This window comes from Pinus tabuliformis, chromosome 5_2 (assembly GCF_031772625.1).
Source record: "Pinus tabuliformis cultivar Carrire ecotype Pingquan chromosome 5_2, CPIR1, whole genome shotgun sequence".
In the NCBI taxonomy this organism is placed as follows: Eukaryota; Viridiplantae; Streptophyta; class Pinopsida; order Pinales; family Pinaceae; genus Pinus; species Pinus tabuliformis.
Genome location: NC_142306.1, coordinates 447,344,277 through 447,363,866, shown reverse-complemented (window position 1 = coordinate 447,363,866; position 19,590 = coordinate 447,344,277). Strand labels below are relative to the sequence as shown.

The following is a 19,590-nucleotide window of genomic DNA, read 5'->3' as shown; positions in this document are numbered from 1 at the left end:
TGGTTGTCTTGGGTTGTCCCGCCTTGGCTTTGTCCTTTGTTCTGTGGTTTAGGGCACCTTTCCCCTGCTTTGGATTCGCAGATCCAAAGTCTCGCTTCTTTTGTTTAAGCTTCTGCTCGACCTTGACGGCATATCGGTATGCTGCCGAGCGAGGGGATGTTTAGGAATTGTATTTCTTCCTTGATGTACTTGTGCAGGCAGCCACGGTATTTGAGTATCAAATGTTGCTCCGAATCCTTGATACCCAACTTTGTGCGAAGGGTATGGAAAAGATTGGTGAACTCTGACACGTCTTGGTCCCTTCCCTGCCGCAGCGTGGTCCACTTTATGTATTCATCCTCATAGCTTCCGACAGGGTAGTACTGCTCCTTGATGGCATCCTGGAACGAATCCCAGGTGGGTGCGGCTGAAAATAGTGAGCCAGTACTTTCATCCTTCTGCTCGCAGTACGTTTCCCACCAGTCCTTGACGTGGGGGGCTGCTTTGAGAAGAGCAAAAACAATCTTTTCCCGACTCGAAAATTCATGACAGAGAAAAAAACCCTCTAGCAGATTTAACCATTTATCTACGGCATCTGCGTCTATCTGACCCTCGAATATGGGGATTTCAAAATTAACTTGTACCTTAAAGGGTGTGGCGTTTCCAGAGTAGCTGCTGGAAGCCGATGCGTTGCTTCTGGGTAGTCGCTGAAGGATCTGGGCAAAGCTGTCCATCATCGCGTTCCGTTGTCGCTCGAGGGCTTCTTCGAGCAAGATTTTGATGGGATCTCCTGCCCCCTCGTCTTTCTTCTCGTCCGCCATGGGAGGCCGTCGGGATTTGCGAGGCTGGTCTTGCAAAGGTTCAACCAGTTCAAGCCCTAACTCCTTATATCTCGACCTTGTTGGGGACATGCAAAGAAAAACAGAGAAAAAGCAGACCGCTCTGATACCACTGATCCGGATTTAAACAGGAACACAACAAATTACAGAGATAACCATATACCCAAAGATGCAGCGGAAATAATACTTCATTTCATTAATGGAAAACACTGAAATATGCTTACAACTAGAAATGGAAATAAACCAGCTAGGGCGATGGTAGCTTATCTCTAAGAAGAGATGTGATGGCTACATGCCTCTGAACTGTATTACAATGAGGCTCCAAGGCCTATTTATTGTTGAGAAACAATGGAAAACCCTTAACATTCCAAAACCTAACCCTAGGAGATGAAACGCCAAACTTTGGGCCCCGTTTGGGGTAAATTGGTACATCAACTTCCCGGGGTCGTAACTTTGGCATATGATCTCCATTTGACGCGCACGATAGCTCGTTAGAAAGATCTATCCGAGTACTACCACTTCGGTCCATGGATCCATGTTGCCCCAGATTCCCAAAAAAACGTCGTTTAGGGCCTCAAAACGGCTCCGGAAGTTCAGGACCCGAAAAACTGCTAAAAATAGTAAACTGTGCTACAATTAAGGAAACTGAAAATGCTGAGAAAGACAATGGTGGGGGTCCAGGTGGACTTGGCAGGTGGCCACCAATATCCACTTGGATCATTCTCCTATCCTCTTATTTACAACTTAGAGCAAGGCTCTATTTATACAATCCCATGGTCCACAGACAATGGGTAGATCTCTAAAGCCGACATTACATTACAAAAATGAGGGCGGACAACCCTATGATTCATTTGCAAGTTCACACTCCGTGCCCACAAAACACAGAGTCTTTACATCGGATTTAGTCAAAATCTAGGCTTTAAGCCCCAAAACTTCCCTTGGGGGATCCCGCGCCCAATAGGCGCTCAAGCCAGGTTGAGGTGGAATTGGAGGATGGTTAGCTGCAGAATTTGGGAAAATGAAGAAACAAGCATAAATTTCTCAGTTTTTGGCCAAATGAGGTGCAGAAAGAACCAAAATGGGGGTTTTTGACTGTTCTGGAGCCATTGGAGACATTGTTTTAACATTTTGAGCACTGTAACTTGATGTAAACACATATTTTTTAGCATAATGAAATAGGCCCAACATTGGAAGCTGCACCAGGAGATGTAGCCCAGGAGGGATGAACTCCTTTATCATTTTTTGTCTTGTGTATGCTGTTATGGTACTGGCGTCGTCTTTATTTTATGCAAAATTGAGATAAAAATCATCTTTTATGTGTTTAGTAAATTCATCCTTTACCCAAAACACATATAATTGACACTTGCAAAACTGTTCAAAAAAAAAACTTCAAGTTTACGTTTAGATCATTTTGGTATCAGAGGAACATTTTTTTCTGAAGATTTGATTTGTTTGCAAGTGTTTTTCTGATGCTTACAAGGTTGAAGCTCAAAAAAGGAGAAGGAGAACTTGTGGAGCCAAGATTTAAATTGTTTCAAGGAGAAAAAACACACCTCAAGCTTCAATAGTCATGGCACATGAAGAAGATCCTGAAGAGATGTTTGAAGGTAAGACTTCCAGAAAAGCATTCTTTGAGATGTCTGAGATGGTTAAGGTTCTATATGAGAAGAGGAATTCTAGATTGTATGGAGAAAGCTCAAAACCTCATGGAGGAAAATGAGACAAACCTCCGAAATGGAATATAGGGAATGATGACAATTATCATCCTCATCTTCAACTTCTTCTACCCTTTCACAGACACATCTAAATTCCCTAAAGGTTCATGGTAAAATTCATTTTCTTAAGCTTGATATTAAGTTTGAATTGCCTATGTACAATGGAGAGATAGATGCTGAGAAATTAGATAATTGGATTCGTCAGATTGAAGTGTATTGCATGATAAAAAGAATCAAAGATGATGAAACCAAGATTCAACTTGCTTCTCTTAGATTGGAAGGTGCAACACTAATTGGTGGGAAGCCAAAATTCAAGAGGACATGAAGAAAAATGGTAAGATTTTATCCTATTGGAATGGTTTTATTGTTGCAATAAGAAGGTAATTTTATCCATTAGCATTCATGCAAAAAGCTATTATGGATTGGCAAAACTTTAGGCAAGCTAAAGGGCAAAATGTGCAATCTTATACTTGAGAATTTAGGAAAAGAGCTTTGATTTTGGGTATAGATTTGTCTTCACAAGATACTTTGCTCAAATACATTGGAGGATTGCATAGTTATTTGAGACATACCATTCTTATGTTTAACCCTACAAAAGTAGATGAAGTTTGTCTTTAGGAAACTCATTTAGAGGCAAGAGGGAAAAATGTTTCTGAAGAAACTAGTGAGAGTTCCTTCGAGCCTAGAGAAAAAGGAATGGGTAAGTTAAAAGGAAAAGGGAAGAAGAATGCTGCCCTCAAGATGGAGAAGGAAAAGATCACATGTAAACACTGTTCCAAAGAGGGCCATGATGAAGATCATTGCTGGAAACTTCATCCATAAATGAGACCCAAAAAGTTTAAGAATAAGGAGAAGGAGAAGACAACTGCAACTACACAACATGATTTAGGTTCAGATTATGGAGATGAAACAAAGTTCACAACATCGGGTTTGAAAGGTAAGGACATTGCAAGTACTAATTCTTCAAATTGTCTCAATAAAACTCAAGATGAAAAAACAAAAATAGAACTTTTCCATATTAGAGTTATTTCAAAACATACCAAGATAGATACACTGTTTGATAATGGTTCACAAGCAAATCTTATCTCAGAAGACATTGTCAAGAAGTTGAATTTAGAAACCATTCCTCATCCTAAACCTTATCCTTTAGGTTGGATACGTGACAATGCAAAATTGCATGTGACAAAAAGATGTAAACTAAAATTTGCAATCACTGCAAACTTTCTAGATGAGGTAGATCTCGATGTAATTCCAATTGATATATGTGGTATTTTTTTGGGAAGCCCATATCTATATGATATGAGAACTACTTTTCATCGCCATGAGAACAAATATCATTGTTCTAGAATGGGATTGAATACATTGTTAGAGTACATAACAAGAAGTCGAATGCATCTCTTGTAAATGCAGGACAAATGAAGAGGATTGTTAATGCTAGTCAGAACTTTGCATTGTTAATGATCAAACATGAAGGTGTTGAAGAATCTAAAGCCTTTCAAGGATATGAATCAAGTTTGAAATCTGATTTCATTTATGTTTCTAATTCATATGATAAGATGTTCTAGGAGTCTAACATGTTGCCCCCTAAAAGAGGTAAACAAAATGAAGTAAATTTGCAATAGGATGCATCAATATTGAACATTGGTGTGAATAAGATGTCAATGTTAAAGCATGCAGAGGTCAAAGAGAAAATGCAAAAGCAAATTGACAAAGAGGACATTGGTTCCAAAACTTCTTCTTGTGGGTTTCATAATGTGTTGGCTTTGAAAAGGGATGGTGCATGGCAATGGCGATCACATTTGGTCAAGAGTCGAGCCAAGTACAAGGCTAGACATGGTAAGCATTGTCATGATGACAATGTTCAAGGTGAGAAGAATTTGAGATTGTTTAAGTTTCCTTTGATTGGAGACCGAGGAGGGAATGTGTTTATTCCTTCAAAGGCAATTTGTTGTTATGCATATTATGGGAAATTGCAGCAAGATGTCATCTATGACAGCAAGACAAGGACTCCAAAATCAGGGAAAATGAAGTATCTTCATGAAAAGATCAAAATGACAAATTAAAGCAAAGTTTGGTGGATTGAGACTAGAAGGGTGAGGGAACTATACCCTCATCTATTTATTGACTGATAAAGAGCTTTTGGAGGTCCAAAAGCTTCCAATGGGGAGGAGTGATTCGGTGGATCAAAATAGTGCTCAAAATTCAAAGTGCACGACAGAGCTGCAAACTTGAACGAACAGATAGATCTCAACGACTTGAATCCAACGCAACTCATTTCACTCAAATTTGCCATCGGATGCTCCCGGAATCACATTCTAATCGAATTGGCAACCAACTAAATTTTTTGGAATTTGGTTTGTAAGGAAGCCCAGTCAACGGTCCATACGTTGATCGGGCCATGACTTGGCAAGTGACCGGTTTCTTCATTGACTAATGAATGTTCAACACTTGGCACAATGTGATTGGTTTGAATTTGGTTTGTTTTGATTGGTTAATGGGTTGTTTTGATGGATCAAAGAGAGAGAGCCACGTGGGCCAATTAGAGATGCCATGTGGCCTCCTCTTGGCCATGCAAAATTTTGTTATGAGGCCGAGCTGCCTCTATGGTGTTCGAAATCGAGACCTTACACATATTAACCAAGGCCCACATTGATGTGTTGCACATGTTACTTGTTAAAACATTGTTTTAAAAATATATTTAAAGTTTGGTAAGTGCATATATGGAGGGAGGGGGGTGGGGTTGGGCTAAGCCCTAGCCCCTGGCCACCCTTGCGCCACAGGACCACTAGTAGGGGGCCAAGGGCTAGGGCCTAGCCCAACCCTCACGACCCTTTTGCACAATCGTATGCCACAACCGTAACCAGCAGTGCAAAAGAGATGGGGGCCAACCACAAGGGGCTAGCCCCAAGCCCTGTGGGACCTCAATATGACCAACAACGCGCACGGAGGAGAGGCGAGCCAAAGGACACCTGCGCAGCATAGAACCAAGGGCGCGCGTGGAGATAGGGGCTAGATAAAGCCCCCAAATTTCACCTCTTTTCGCGGTCAAATGGCTGCCATGCGACCAAGAATTTTGGGACTGGCGGCTTAATAGCACCCTTAATGGTCCTATAAATTCATACACCAAGCGAGAATGTAGGCCAAGTTTGCGAGACGGTTCTGCGTTTGGGGCGCTCAAGCCAAGTTGAGGCCGAATTGGAGGATGAGTAGTTGCAGAATTTGGGAAAATGAAGAAACAAGCATAACTCCCTGTTTTTGGCTAAATGGGGTGTAAAAAGAACCAAAATGGAGGTTTTTGACTATTCTGGAGCTATTGGAGACATTGTTTTAGAATTCTGAGCACTGTAACTTGATGTAAACACATATTTTTTTCGCATAATGAAAGAGGCCCAACATTGGAAGCTGGACCAGGAGATGTAGCCCAGGAGGGGTGAAACTCCTTTATCATTTGTTGTCTTGTGTATGTTGTTATGGTACTGATGTCTTCTTTATTTTCTGCAAAACTGAGATAAAGAACATTTTTTATATGTTTAGTAAATTCATCCTTTACCCAAAACACATATAATTTACACTTGCAAAATTGTTTAAAAAAAATCTTCAAGTTTACATTTAGATCACGTATATTTTTCAACCTCCCATCAGACTAGGCCCCACACAGAGGATCACGACATTTTTCAGGGTACTATCTTCAGACAGGGGTACCAAGAGATCGATTGATACTAGCTTATATCCAGACTCTAGATCAGTGAGGATCTGTGGGAACTCACTCGACCACATGAGATTTCAGCAGCAAATCTGTCTCAGATTCGTCCCTGGGAGATGGACTAGGTGCTCTAGACCTCAACAGTGTATGAGCTCCCCTAGACAATGACTTAGTGGACAATCCACACTTTCCACCAACCCTTCATCAGGCCAACAAACTTTGTGGAGTTTTCTTCAATGTTCTTCAGTCAACCTCAGATGTTAGGAGAGATGGGTTTGATCCTCAGACCCATTAGCTCCTAGATCTTCTCTGCCAGAGCATTCCATACATTGTATCTTTTATGTTCCGGCAATGTACCTTTTATATTCATGCATTGTATTTTGTATATGAGACCATTTGGTTCTCCCGCATTGTATGAACATCATTATACTCAACAGTCCCTTTGACCTACTTTGTGGTCATTAGTTAGACATCAAATATAATTATCTTATTTGATCTTATCTTACCTAAATTGTTTTACAAATTTGATCATTAATTTTCTAACTAACCATTATTCATAAAAACTATCTCAAAATGTTGAAATTTATCATTTATCATGTTTCTCGTATGAATTTTTTTATTACTAATGTATAAATAATATTAAATGTTTTGCACCATATACACTAATATATAAATTATTTTTCTATATCTTTAATGCAAATACGCATTGATATAAATTTATATTTTAATACCTAAATCTATCTATCATTTTAAATATGATTTTAGAAAAGATTTATCATTATTAACGACAACCCAATGTGCAATTGCAAGGAATGTTGTAATGTTTTGTCTTGTAAATATTTTGACTACATAAAAATAAAATAAAACTAACATTTGACTAGATAAACATAAAATATAATAAAATTAACGCTATTAAAATAAAAATTCTATATTATTATTATTATTTTTTTAATCAATTTTTGTTGGGTAGTTAAGGCAAACTTAAAAAAAATTAACCCTATGTTAAATAAAAATTCTACATAATTATAACCCATGATATTCATGTGGAATATAGCTTATTTAAAAGATGAAATTAAACCAACCTAAATCCATCTTAATTTTAGATCTACCAAGCCTAAAAGAATATCAAATCTTTTTGTTTTTAAAATATTTACGTAGATCCAAAATTAAGATCATTCTAAACTAATTAATAATATATTTTAAAAAAATTAAAACCATATTATATCATTTCATCACAATTTAGTTTAATAGTATATTTGGAAAAAAATAAAACCATATCATATCACTTCATCCAAATTAAATTTGGATGGGAACATAAATATTTAATTTGAATTTTATAAAATGAGGTTATATTATTCATTAAAATTTAATTAACATGAAAAGAATAATAATTCATCGAGAGTACAAATTTGAATCTAAGTAAAAAAAATGAACCATGATGCCAGCATAGTTGAACAAAAGTGCTTGGGTTAATGATTTAACAGTGGATTCAAAAAGCGCTTCCAATAATATTTGTCATAGTAAAAAGCTGAAATGTCAAAACGGCGGCATACCTTCGGGGTTTCGAACTCGTGATCGATTACTGAAAGTATATGGACTTTTTCCTCTCTCCGAATGGAAAGTGCAGGCAACTTATAGTCCAGGAGCCCGCGATTGCGAACTCGAAACCTCTCCAAGAAGGCTGTCTACAAGATTTCGCTTGTATCTGACCGTTTTTTCATTACGCTGTTGGTAGACGAGCAGTGGTACACGACCACATCTAAAGCGGGCCGAGGGTCGAGGTTTCCGTCGGCGACGAAAGGGATAGGAAACAGTTCTATCGGTTTTCTGCTTTGGAGATTTGACTGCGAGATTCTGACACGGTTGAGGGCTGAGAGCGTGTGGGGCTGTAATCGTTAAAGATGGTTTAATTGCAGGGAACGAGAATTGGAGGTGGAATTCTTCGGGAGCCTGCTAGTGGATCATGAGGTAAATGTATTGGTTTTTTTGATCAGTAATATGCAATTCTAGAGGTTATAATTGTTCGAAAGGGGATCCGATATAGGGTTTTCGCTATTTGAAGTTTGATTGTAAGATGCCCATTTGTCTTGTTTAATTTGTTCAGATGGCAGCCAATTAAAAATTTCAGTTTGTATTGGTTTGATAGCGAAATTGTGGTTTTCTTGTTTCGTTGCCGAATTTTAATTGTTCAGAGTACCCAATTCAGGGTTCTCCTGTACACCGATTTGATCAAATCATACCCAACTGAGAGTTTTCATTTTCAATTATTTTTATTGTTCGCTAATTCGGTTTGGTTGGCGGCATCTAACTCATTCCTTTTTTCTTCGCCTTTATATTAATTTAAACTGGACCTACATGATTGTTTCAAACCGGGTAGATTCAACATGCATGTTATTCCAAATCATCATTGTAACCGATTACAGGGCATTTGCAGGTTAAGTTTATTTGGCTTAGAAACTTCACAATTCAAAACATTGATGGTTGTTGGTTGAACAAAGTATAACTGATTCTTTGGTTTCCTATTCATTGGCTAGAATTAAACTGCGCAGAAGGTTTCCAATTTAGGGTTTTCCCGTATGCTAATTTGATCAAAATATTCCCAATTTAGAATTTTCATTGTTTGTGCTTTTTCTTGTTTGCTGATCAATTTTGGTGTGTGCCATTCAATCTTTGTTTTTTTGGAAGTGGTCCTAGATGATTGTTCAGAAATTGTTTGAGCTGGATATGTTATGTAAGCTCTAGGCATGTTGCATAGCTTATCCCCTCAAGAGTTTCTATTTATCTATTTAACAATAATGGTTATATGGCCGAGCCATGATTACAAAACCTAGCCACATTCATGTGCTATCAATTTGTACTAGAACTTCCACCTAGTTTTGAATACATTCAGTCTAGGGCATGCCTGCCAGGATTGAGATTTGAACCCGGGTCATCGTTGTTGAGAAATCAAAATTCTTGTTGATTAGGGTTGTTTCCTCTTATTTGATAATTACTTATGAATGTTTGTTGGCTTTATTTCTTTTATTATTTTCTCTTCATCAAGCAATTACCAAAATATACAGATCATGAAGATCAAAAGAGACAAAAGAATGCAAAGATGTAGGTTCCAATACGGGCAAAACCCACAAAGGGGCAAACCTAGAAATCCTCTTCTTATAGAATCAGATCAAAATGAGATATCCAAGACTCAAGACCAAGACAAGACTCCAACCTTCAAGATGCCAAGTCAAGCCCAAGTGAGATATCCAAGAGTCAAGACCAAGACAAGACTCCAACCTTCAAGATGCCAAGTCAAGCCCAAGTGAGATATCCAAGACTCAAGACCAAGAAAAGACTCCAACCTTCAAGATGCCAAGTCAAGCCCTCCAAAATATCCTTCCAGCAATAAGTTCAACAACAAAAACAAAATTCAACAAGAGACTTGTTCTAGCAAAATTTCCACATGTGCGAGCTCAAGAAAACCTTCTCCTTTACACATGCAAGCTTTAGACAGATCAGATTACATCCTTCCCTTTCTTTCCTTGACTTCGCTCTCCTTTTTCATTCTACTACAAAAGAATAGATGATCAGATGATGCAAATTCATGTCTCCAAATGAGCTCAACTTATCCTTTATTTGTACTTGTCTAGAGGGGATCGAATGGGTGTCTTTTCCTAGGCAGGGCCGACTTGACAAGTAGGGCCAACTTGACATCTTGAGGCGAATTGACCCAAATTACATTTTTGAATAAGCATTTAACTTTGACCAATACAAATAATAAAGAGCATGAAGAACATGCTTGAATAAAATAATAATTTGACTTGAGCATATTAGCAAATCTTAGCATGAAAAAGAGCATGCTAGTAAAGATAATCGCTTTATTAATCATGAAAATTTTACATTATGAAGACTGACACTAGTTACATTTTTCAACAATTGCAATGGCAAGAGCCCTAACTTTCCTATCCCTTCAATTTGCCCCAACTTGCTGACCCGTTCAATTTTGTTTGCAAGCAACCATCTCCTCAAATTACTTTGGGGATCGAGTAGAAAGTACATTTATGGATTTGTTTGACAATGAAGATGTAGATATATCTTTTGTAGGGTTTGAACCCTATCCAAGATAAGGAAATTGAGCCAATGCCTGGGTAGGACTCAGTGAGCCCTTCAACTAGGAGTTGACTGTAAAAATTTAAAACCATACATAAATAGTCAAAATTTAATTTTAAAAAATATTCATATACAACAATTTAAATATAAACATTTAGACACCAGATAAGCAAGTTTGTTGGTCTATATGGCTGGTAACGATGCAAATAGGAAAAATCAAATTACCATACATAACTTACAAGTTTTTAAATACATAAAATTAAGGTTCTAAGATATGAATTGATATATTGAGACACAGTGGGCACCACTATTCTAAATGGGTATAAAAATATGCAAATGCCCTTTTCAATCTCCATGCCAATTAGTAGACAGTAATCAAAATTGGACTCCCCTTTAAAATCAACTTCAAATTAGCTCCAATCCAGCCCCCATAGTAGACAAGGCTTGCTCATCAAATCAACTCGAAACTTTCCACATGCTCATGATCATTGACAAATGAGGCGAGGGAGGGTTTTTATTAGGTCTCTATAATACTAGTGATTCCCATATTGTTATTAGTGTGCCCCATAGAAGCCCACTATTGTTATTGTTGTGCCCTTATATTATTATTGTTATGTCAACTTTGATTATATTGTGACTCCTTAAACTCCTATATATAGAAAAAAGGTTTAGTTATTTGTATCATCCAAGAATTGTTCATTTGTGTAATGTAAAGGAGGTTGCCCCCTCGAAGAGGCTGATTTTGAAGTTGTTGATCTATCTTTTCTATCTTTTTGTGAGCTGGTTCATAACATTTGGTATTAGAGCTTTTGATTTTATGGTTTTGCTGCTCCAAATAGGTCATCGTGGCATTTTCGCTATAACTTGTTTTCTGCGACGTTCCAGAAGCTGCAAAAAAAAACCCATTTGAGTCGAAATCTCGATGATCCTCGAGTCCGAATTTTAGATCTTGTCTCGCTATATTTTCGGAGATATGATCGAAGGAAGATAGGGTTTTTGCAGGTTCTCGAATTACATCCCAAATAGGTGACCTTGAGAAAATCGTCATAACCTTCTCTCTGAGTATCAGATTGAAATTTCGTAAAAAGTTACAGAAAGAGGACGGACTGTAGTTTTTTGTGCATCATTTTCAAGTTCGAAGGTTGAAACAGTGACACGTGGCACTTCGTACAAGTTCGCTCTACTGAAAAAGTGTATAATTAGGTCATCTTGGGAGATTGGACATAACTCTTTTTTGGAGAATCCAATTTCAATCACACTGGTGGCATTAGAAAGAGGACTCAAAGGGCTACCACAGTTCTCAATTTCAGACATTGGAGATCTGAAATTTCAAAGATAAATCAGATTCAATATCGAGCTTCTACAAAGTGAAAAAAGGTGTGTAGTTTTTTTATTTTAAATTTTGCATAAGTTTGGTTTGAAAAATTAGTTTGAAGGAATTCAAAAGGCATAGTGAAGCATAATTATCATTAATTGATGCTCCGAAGAAAGAAAATGGAAACACCTAATAAGCAACTTGAAAGCTCTAGCATGACTCATGAAGAAAAAGAAGAAATGCAACATGATATAGACCAAGTGCAACAAATTCACTCTCACAAAAAGTAACAAAAGCTAAGATGGATGGTTTAAAGAAAGACGTGGAAGCTAAGAGGGATGGTTTAAAGAAAGATGTGGAAGCTAAGATGGATGACATGGAAAATAAGATGGATGGTTTAAAGAAAGACATAAAAGCTAAGATGAATGACGTGGAAGCTAAGATGGATGGTTTAAAGAAAAGCGTGGAAGCTAAGATGAATGACGTGGAAACTAAGATGGAAGGCAAAATGGAAGATTTGAAGACAAATTTGACAAAGTTGCTACAAGAAATGTTTACTAATGGTGAAAGGGTAGTAAAGGAAACTCATGATATGAACAAAATAAATGTTAATCATGATTTCATAGACTCTAATGTTGGATTGAAGACCCACCATGTTCCAAAGATTGATATGAGGAAGTTTGATGGCAAGGATCCCGTAATATGGATACTACAGAGGGAATAATATTTCGATCTCCTTAATGTGCAAAACACACAAAAGGTATGCATTGCAACTTTATATTTGGAACCAAATCAGTTTGTATGGTGTCGATGACTTTGCTCTCGTAAACAATTTGTCACTTAGGCAATTTCTACGGAAGAAATGATAGTATATTATGATGATACAAAAAGCAACACCTTTTTTAGCCAATTGATAAATCTCAAACAAAAGGGTTCAATGATGGAGCACGTTGAGAACTTCCAAAAATTGAATATAAGGGTAAAATATTTTCCAGAGGAGCATAGGATTGACGTGTTCATAGGGACTTTAAAAAATAACATCCAACATGAGGTTCGCCTTTGGGAACCTCATTCATTGGAGAAGGCATTCAAGTTGGCAAGAAAAATGGAAAGCAAAATTATGGCAACAAGGAAGCCTACCACTCACAACTATAAAAATGGAAGTGTTGTTGCCCCTAGCCTTCCACAACCTACAAGGTTGACACCACAACAATTGGAAGTAAAAAGAGCAAAAGGGCTTTGTTACAGTTGTGATAGCAAATACATTAAAGGTCATAAGTGTGCCGAGAAGAAATTATTTTACATAGATTGTGAAGAGGAGGAAGAAAAGGAACAAGAAATGTCAAAAGAAGAGGATATACACCAGGAACAAACCCTAGAGAAAGAAGAAGTGAATCTGGTCATATCTTGTAATGCGTTGGCTGGAATTACCACTCCTCAAACTATCAAGATAGAAGGACATATCAAGAAGAAAAAGGCAATGGTGTTGATTGATTCGGGCAGTGCCCATAATTTTATTCATTGTAAAATAGCCAAGGAATTGAATTGCTTCCTATATCCAACACCAGAGTGTCAAGTGATGATTGCAAGTGGAGGAACCATAAATTGCTCTGGAAAGTGCCATAATATCAAGCTATCCATGGGAGAATATGTATTGAATAGTCCAATGCTTTCCATTCCAATGGGTGGTGCTAATGTTGTACTGGGAGTCCAATGGCTACAATCGTTGGGTACAATAGCTTTTAATTTTCAAGAACTTTTCATGAAATTTTGTTCGGAAGGAAAGAAAGTTGAATTAATGGGTATCGTTGGGCAACCGAGAAATATAATATGCTCTAACAGAATGACAAAGCTTCTAAAGAAAGAACAACGAGGTGTAATTGCACAATTATGTTCGCTAGAGGTTCCTACATCGAAATCATCTATTTCTCCAGATCTCCAAGCAGTCCAGGACAATCATTCCAATGTATGAGACTCCCAAATGCCTTTCACCTATTTGTTATTATGATCCTGCTATTCATTTGATTCAAGGAAGTTTTCCTCCAAACATCAGGCCTTACAGATATCCCTATACCCAAAAGAGTGAAATTGAATGTATGGTTGCAGAAATGCCAGAGGCTGGTATAATTCAACCTAGTAAAAGTTTTTTCTCTGCTCTAGTAGTATTGGTGCACATGATCCAAGTGGATGTTGGCGGCCACCCACCTATCCCATTTGGACCCCCACAACTGTCTCTTTCAGTTTTTCAGTTTCCTTAATTATAGCATATTTTACTATTTTTAGCAGTTTTTCGGGTCCTAAACTTCCGGAGCCGTTTTGAGGCCCTAAACGACGTTTTTTGGGAAATCCACAGCCAGCGATTTTTCTGATAAAAATCGTCTTTTCCGTCGTAGTCCTCGGAGAGATCTTTCCAACGGGCTATCATGCGCGTCAAACGGAGATAGTACGACCAATTCGCGACCCCGGGAAGTTGATGTACCAACTTAACCAAAAACGGGGCCCACAATTTGGCGTTTCATTTTCTAGGGTTAGGTTTTGGAATGTGAAGGGTTCTCCATTGTTTCTCAACAATAAATAGGCCCTCGAGCCTCATTGTAACACAGTTCGAAACAGTTCAGAGGCATGTAGCCGACACATCTCTTCTCAGAGATAAGCTACCATCGCCCTAGCTGGTTTATTTCTATTTGTAAACATATTTCAATATTCTCCATTAATGAAATGAAGTATTAATTCCGCCGCATCTCTGTTTTTATGGTTATCGCATCTCTGTATTTATGGTTATCTCTGTAATCTATTGCGTTCCTGCTTAAATCCGGATCAGTGGTATCAGAGCGGTCTGCTTTTTCTCTATTTTTCTTTGCATGTCCCCAACGAGGTCAGGATATAAGGAGTTAGGGCTTGAATTGGTCGAACCTTTGCAAGACCAGCCTTGCAAATCTCGACGACCTCCCATGGCGGATGAGAAGAAAGACGAGGGGGCAGGAGATCCTATCAGAATATTGCTCGAAGAAGCCCTCGAGCGACAAAGGAACGCGATGATGGACAGCTTTGCCCAAATCCTTCAGCGGCTACCTAGAGGCGACGCATCGGTTTCCAACAGTTACTCTGGAAATGCCACACCGTTTAAGGTACAAGTAAATTTTGAAATCCCCATCTTCGAGGGTCAAATAGACGCAAATGCCGTAGATAAATGGTTAAATCTGCTCGATGGGTATTTTTTTGTTCATGAATTTTCAAGTCGGGAAAAGATCGTTTTCGCTCTTCTCAAAGCAGCCCCCCACGTCAAGGACTGGTGGGAAACCTACTGCGAACAAAAGGATGAAAGTACATGCTCACTGTTTTAAGCCGCACCCACTTGGAATGACTTCCGGGATGCCATCAAGGAGCAGTACTACCCTGTCAAAAGCTATGAGGACAAATTAATGCTTCGGCTCTAACCCTGATTTTCCACTTTACACAACAAAATTAATGCGAACCTTTGATTAATATGGAACTCAAAAGATTTAATCCTGTTTTGTAAACCTGTCAAATCTGCCCGTTCAACGCTCCGTTGATTTCCATCGCAAATCGCAATCGGCTCGATAATCACTGTAAAACTTAGCTTACGCACCCTTAGGCCGCATAACTATGGAAGTGTTGGACTTATGCGTAAATCCTTTATATCTGCGCTTTTCTATTGTAAATCTTTTATAATGAAAATATATTATAAAACATGTCGTTTTCCGCTTTCAATACGGGCTCTGCACAATTTTCGAGGCATACCTTTCCGCCGATATATCCCCACCGTAGATCTGCACTTTTCGGATCAGATGGTCTATAAAGATTTCGGGTGGGACATAAGCCCGGAGAATACTCGCCCGAAATAGGTGGTTTTCTCTCTCCACCCAGCTGCTACATGTTGAACAATAAGTGGAATCGGGTGAGTTCCACTAAAAACCGCTTACCCCTTTGCATCCGCATGAAATTCCGCCTTTTAGCTTAAAATCTGCATTTTCGTACGTCTCGCGGACCCGCGGGGCTTATAAATCATCATATATATATATATATATATATACATACAGGTCCGACCTTTTCTATTACAATCCTTTATAATAGAAATACATACAAAATTGCGTAAACAAAATATATATGAAGGGCTTTTGATATATCAATAAAACCCTTTGCAACTCGTGATATGATGGATGCATTGAGTTATAAAATATAGCATATAAACTATCGGGTCTGGAATTCCCATCGCGCATCACAATCGGCAAAGGAACCAACATACATGCATAAAAGGCTTTGCGGACCCGTCGGAGTTATTAAACACATTATATATATATTCGGGTCTGGCCCTTATCGCAGATCGCGATCAGCGGGATCACATACATATATAATAAGTGCTTTGTGTTATTTTGGACCCGTCGACATCATAAAACATGGCATATATAATATCGGGTCCGAAACCCAATCGCAAATCGCAATTGGCGCTTGTCATCGGAACCAATCGTCCATAATCATTGCGGACCCGCCGAACTTTAAAACGCAACATATATATTTCGGGCCCGGTGATAACACTTTAACACTTGTTTCCTTTGTAAATCCGATATATTTCTCTATTTCTTTTATGTTTTGATTTGGATATACAATTTATTACATCTCCCTCTTGCCTTATCTTTTTTCAAAATATTTTTCAAGTGATTTTTTGAATGAAACAATGAATGAAACAAACAAAAAAATACATGTTACAACATCCGACATCACTACCGTACAACTTCTTAAAGTTAGGCTGCATCGAGGTAGTCACGGGCTTGCAGTTCGCCATTCCAAATCCGGAATCCATCTCCACCTTACTTTTGCAAATGAGAGGGTCTGCACCTGTCAGAAAGAGGTCGTCCTCATAAGGTACCTGTATGAGAGGTCTATCATCCACAACCTTCAAGCAATGGTTTGGATCGACTTCACTCCTAGTGAATCTCAGCTTCATTAGATAGTTGACAATCCTCTCATACCAAGTTCAGGGTGCTTGCTTCAAGCCATAGAGGGCTTTCTTCCACCTGCATACATGAGATTCCCGATCATGAATCTCAAACCCGTCAGGTTGTTCCAAATCTATGGACTTGCTATATGAGGGGAATGGTCCCGCTGTAAAATTTCCTTCAGTACATCTCGGACATGTACCTCCATGCTCTTCTTGAATTCAGGCATCCCTGTCACTATCTGACTCACATCGAGTAGGGCCCCATAATAAGCAGTCCTCCGGTGCTATAGAAGAGATGTGTCAACTGACATGGTCCCCAATGGACTTCCTGCAACTTGATGCAAATTGCCAACCCTGAACTCAAAAGCATCTTTTAAGAATTCCTTATCCACACACATACCTTTCCATTGATGAATGCCACCTTGAAACCTTTGACTTCCATTGTCGAAATGGACACCAGGTCCTTCTTGAGATTAGGTACATAAAGAACTTCTTGTAAATCAATCGTGTCACCCTCATTCAATTGAGGGGTAGCATTCCCTACACCCTTTCTGGGATAGGTGGCATTGACTCCAAGTATAATCTCTACGATTGTCTCCTTCTCTATCAAATTAGAGAGAGCTTCCTTCTATCTGATGAAGTGCCTTGAAGCACTACAATCAATAAGCTAGATTCCCAAAGACTCTAGAGGAGAAGTAGTGGAGAGGGCCAATATAAGATAATACTTCTTTAGCTTATCAAAAACAACATTTGATTCTTCATACATGGAGTTCCTTGCTTTCTTTGAAGAGTCGGCCATTTCCTTGATGATCTACATTCCCTTTTCCTTTGCCATTGTTCCTTCAATCATTGAAGATGCCCCTGGAATGATTGTTATCATCATCAAGTGATGTGTCCCTTCTATTCGGACACTCCTTCGCATAATGGCAAAACTCATTGCAAGCAAGGCATCTGCCTTTCCTCCACTCTTAGATCCGGACTTCCCATTGAAGAGATCTTTAGGTAGGCCATCAGATGCTCTCGCTGCGCCACTCTGATAATCTTCTTTGATTTGACTTCACCCTTGGTGAATTTGAAGAGGGATGAGGAACCCATTGAGCCTTTTGTCCTTTCCAACTGTCTTTGGTGATTGCTCTTTCACTCTTGCTTGGGCTTTGTCTTCACCTTAGCTCTGATACCATGTTAATTTTAGGTATGTTCTATGTTGAGAGCAAATTTACTTAAATTTTCCATATTAGCTCAATATCAATTCCAGATTAGCAATCACATTTAGCATGATAGTAAAATGCAGATAGAACATAAACATAAATTGCAGAAAACAAGCCAAGACAAGAGGACACAAGATGTGGCGCCAGCTAGGGACAAACCCCAATGTGGGGAAACCCTTGATCAATTCTTCTTATGTTCTTCAATAGTTCAACAGAGAGAGAGATAGTACAAATACATCAGACGTCAACATTTTGACTTCTCAAAATAAGAACAGAGATCTTCTCTAAGAAGATAACACGAGGCAGCTGATCTGAACTCAGGTGAAGGCATACTGCTTCAACTGATCCTCCAAGTTGACCCCATCACTGTGCTGCACTCAATCACTATGCTGCTCCCATCACTGAGTTGTACCTCATCATCATGCTGCTGCAATACATTCTTGCTGCTGCTATACATCCATGCCCATCATCACTGTGCTGTACCATGCTGCACCCTTCCTCACTGTGCTACACCTCAGTGTGCTACATCAACCATACTGCAACTATCGCCATGCTGCACCCATCCTCACTGTGCTGCACCTCAGTGTGCTGCATCAACCATAGTGCAACTATCGCCATGCTGCATTCTTGTTAGCTGACTAAATCTCAACATAGATATTAACCCATGACAGTAGCTCTGTCGCTCTGATAGGCAATCCTGAGAATAGCCTTGTTGCTGGCTATGGCCTGCAGCCTAGCCTAGCAACAAGACAAACCTTCTGTCCTGTATCAACCAGCCTCCAAGCATCATAAGAACTTAACACATCTGTCAGCGCTTTCAAACAAGTGTCACCAAAATGTGACCACTGTAACAGCACCGAAATTGTTATCACAGTATTCCGAGTTCCCAAACGACGAAATACTTGTTCACTACAGGCTATGGCCTGCGGCCTAGCCTAGCAACAAGACAAACCTTAAGTCCTGTATCAACCAGCCTCCAAGCATCATAAGAACTTAACACATCTGTCAGCGCTTTCAAACAAGTGTCACCAAAATGTGACCACTGTAACAGCACCGAAATTCTTATCACAGTATTCCGAGTTCCCACATGATGAAATACTTGTTCACCACAAGCCATCCGAACTCGTATTGTACATCAAACATCTCACTGTAGTTTATCCGCTTATCACTGTATTAGATCAGAGATGAATTCGAGCTTGTGTTGACTGATATTAGTCCTAAACAGAACTCCGCTATCCTTTATCTTTCCGGTGATTTCACTGACCTCTTCCACTGTCCATCTGAGATCAGAGATTGAGACAACGTGCTTGAGACACCTTGTGCTTTTGCTATACATTATAGATGTTGGCCTTGATAACCGTGAGAGTCTTTGGACTTGGGGAAAGAGGAAACATGGAAAAAGACTTGTTGGCTCCTAAAGAGTTCAGAGGTCTTTTGGGCATTGAAGGAAGTTTTGAAAAATTAGATCTCTTGTAAGGTTGTGTCTACTCTTTCATCTTGTCATTAGAATGCCTTTTTCACCATATCTTTGCAACTATCATTGTTAGGTTTACTATAGAAATACCAATGATGATTCTAATTCCTCGTATTATGCTTTTACAATTTACTGAATTACATTCATTTTGGTCTTTTTTACAATTCAATGCTTGATACCAAGTTATGATTTATTTGGTAGCAAAACATTTTTGTTAGATCAAGTAATGCCCAAGAACATTACAACATAAACTCGAATTAACGACTATGTTTGCAACCTTTCATTTCCTCTTCCTACACTAGCTACTA

General features: G+C 38.8%; 1 protein-coding gene across 5 annotated transcripts in view; it reads left to right on the top strand.

The window, feature by feature from the left end:
* The first annotated feature begins 7,727 nt into the window (after positions 1-7,727).
* The window catches only part of LOC149159587 (putative cyclic nucleotide-gated ion channel 5), a 330,539-nt gene continuing 318,676 nt past the window's right edge, over positions 7,728-19,590 (top strand). For 4 of the 5 annotated variants that reach the window (XM_089436523.1, XM_089436520.1, XM_089436522.1 and 1 more), the window contains exon 1: positions 7,729-8,204. Coding sequence is in view for 1 of the 5 variants with exons in the window: in XM_089436524.1 (XP_089292650.1) it covers positions 8,200-8,204 (5 nt within the window). In the remaining 4 variants the exon portion in view is untranslated. Of the gene's footprint in view, positions 8,205-19,590 lie in introns of all 5 variants that reach the window. The other variant, XM_089436524.1, reaches the window with a different exon arrangement.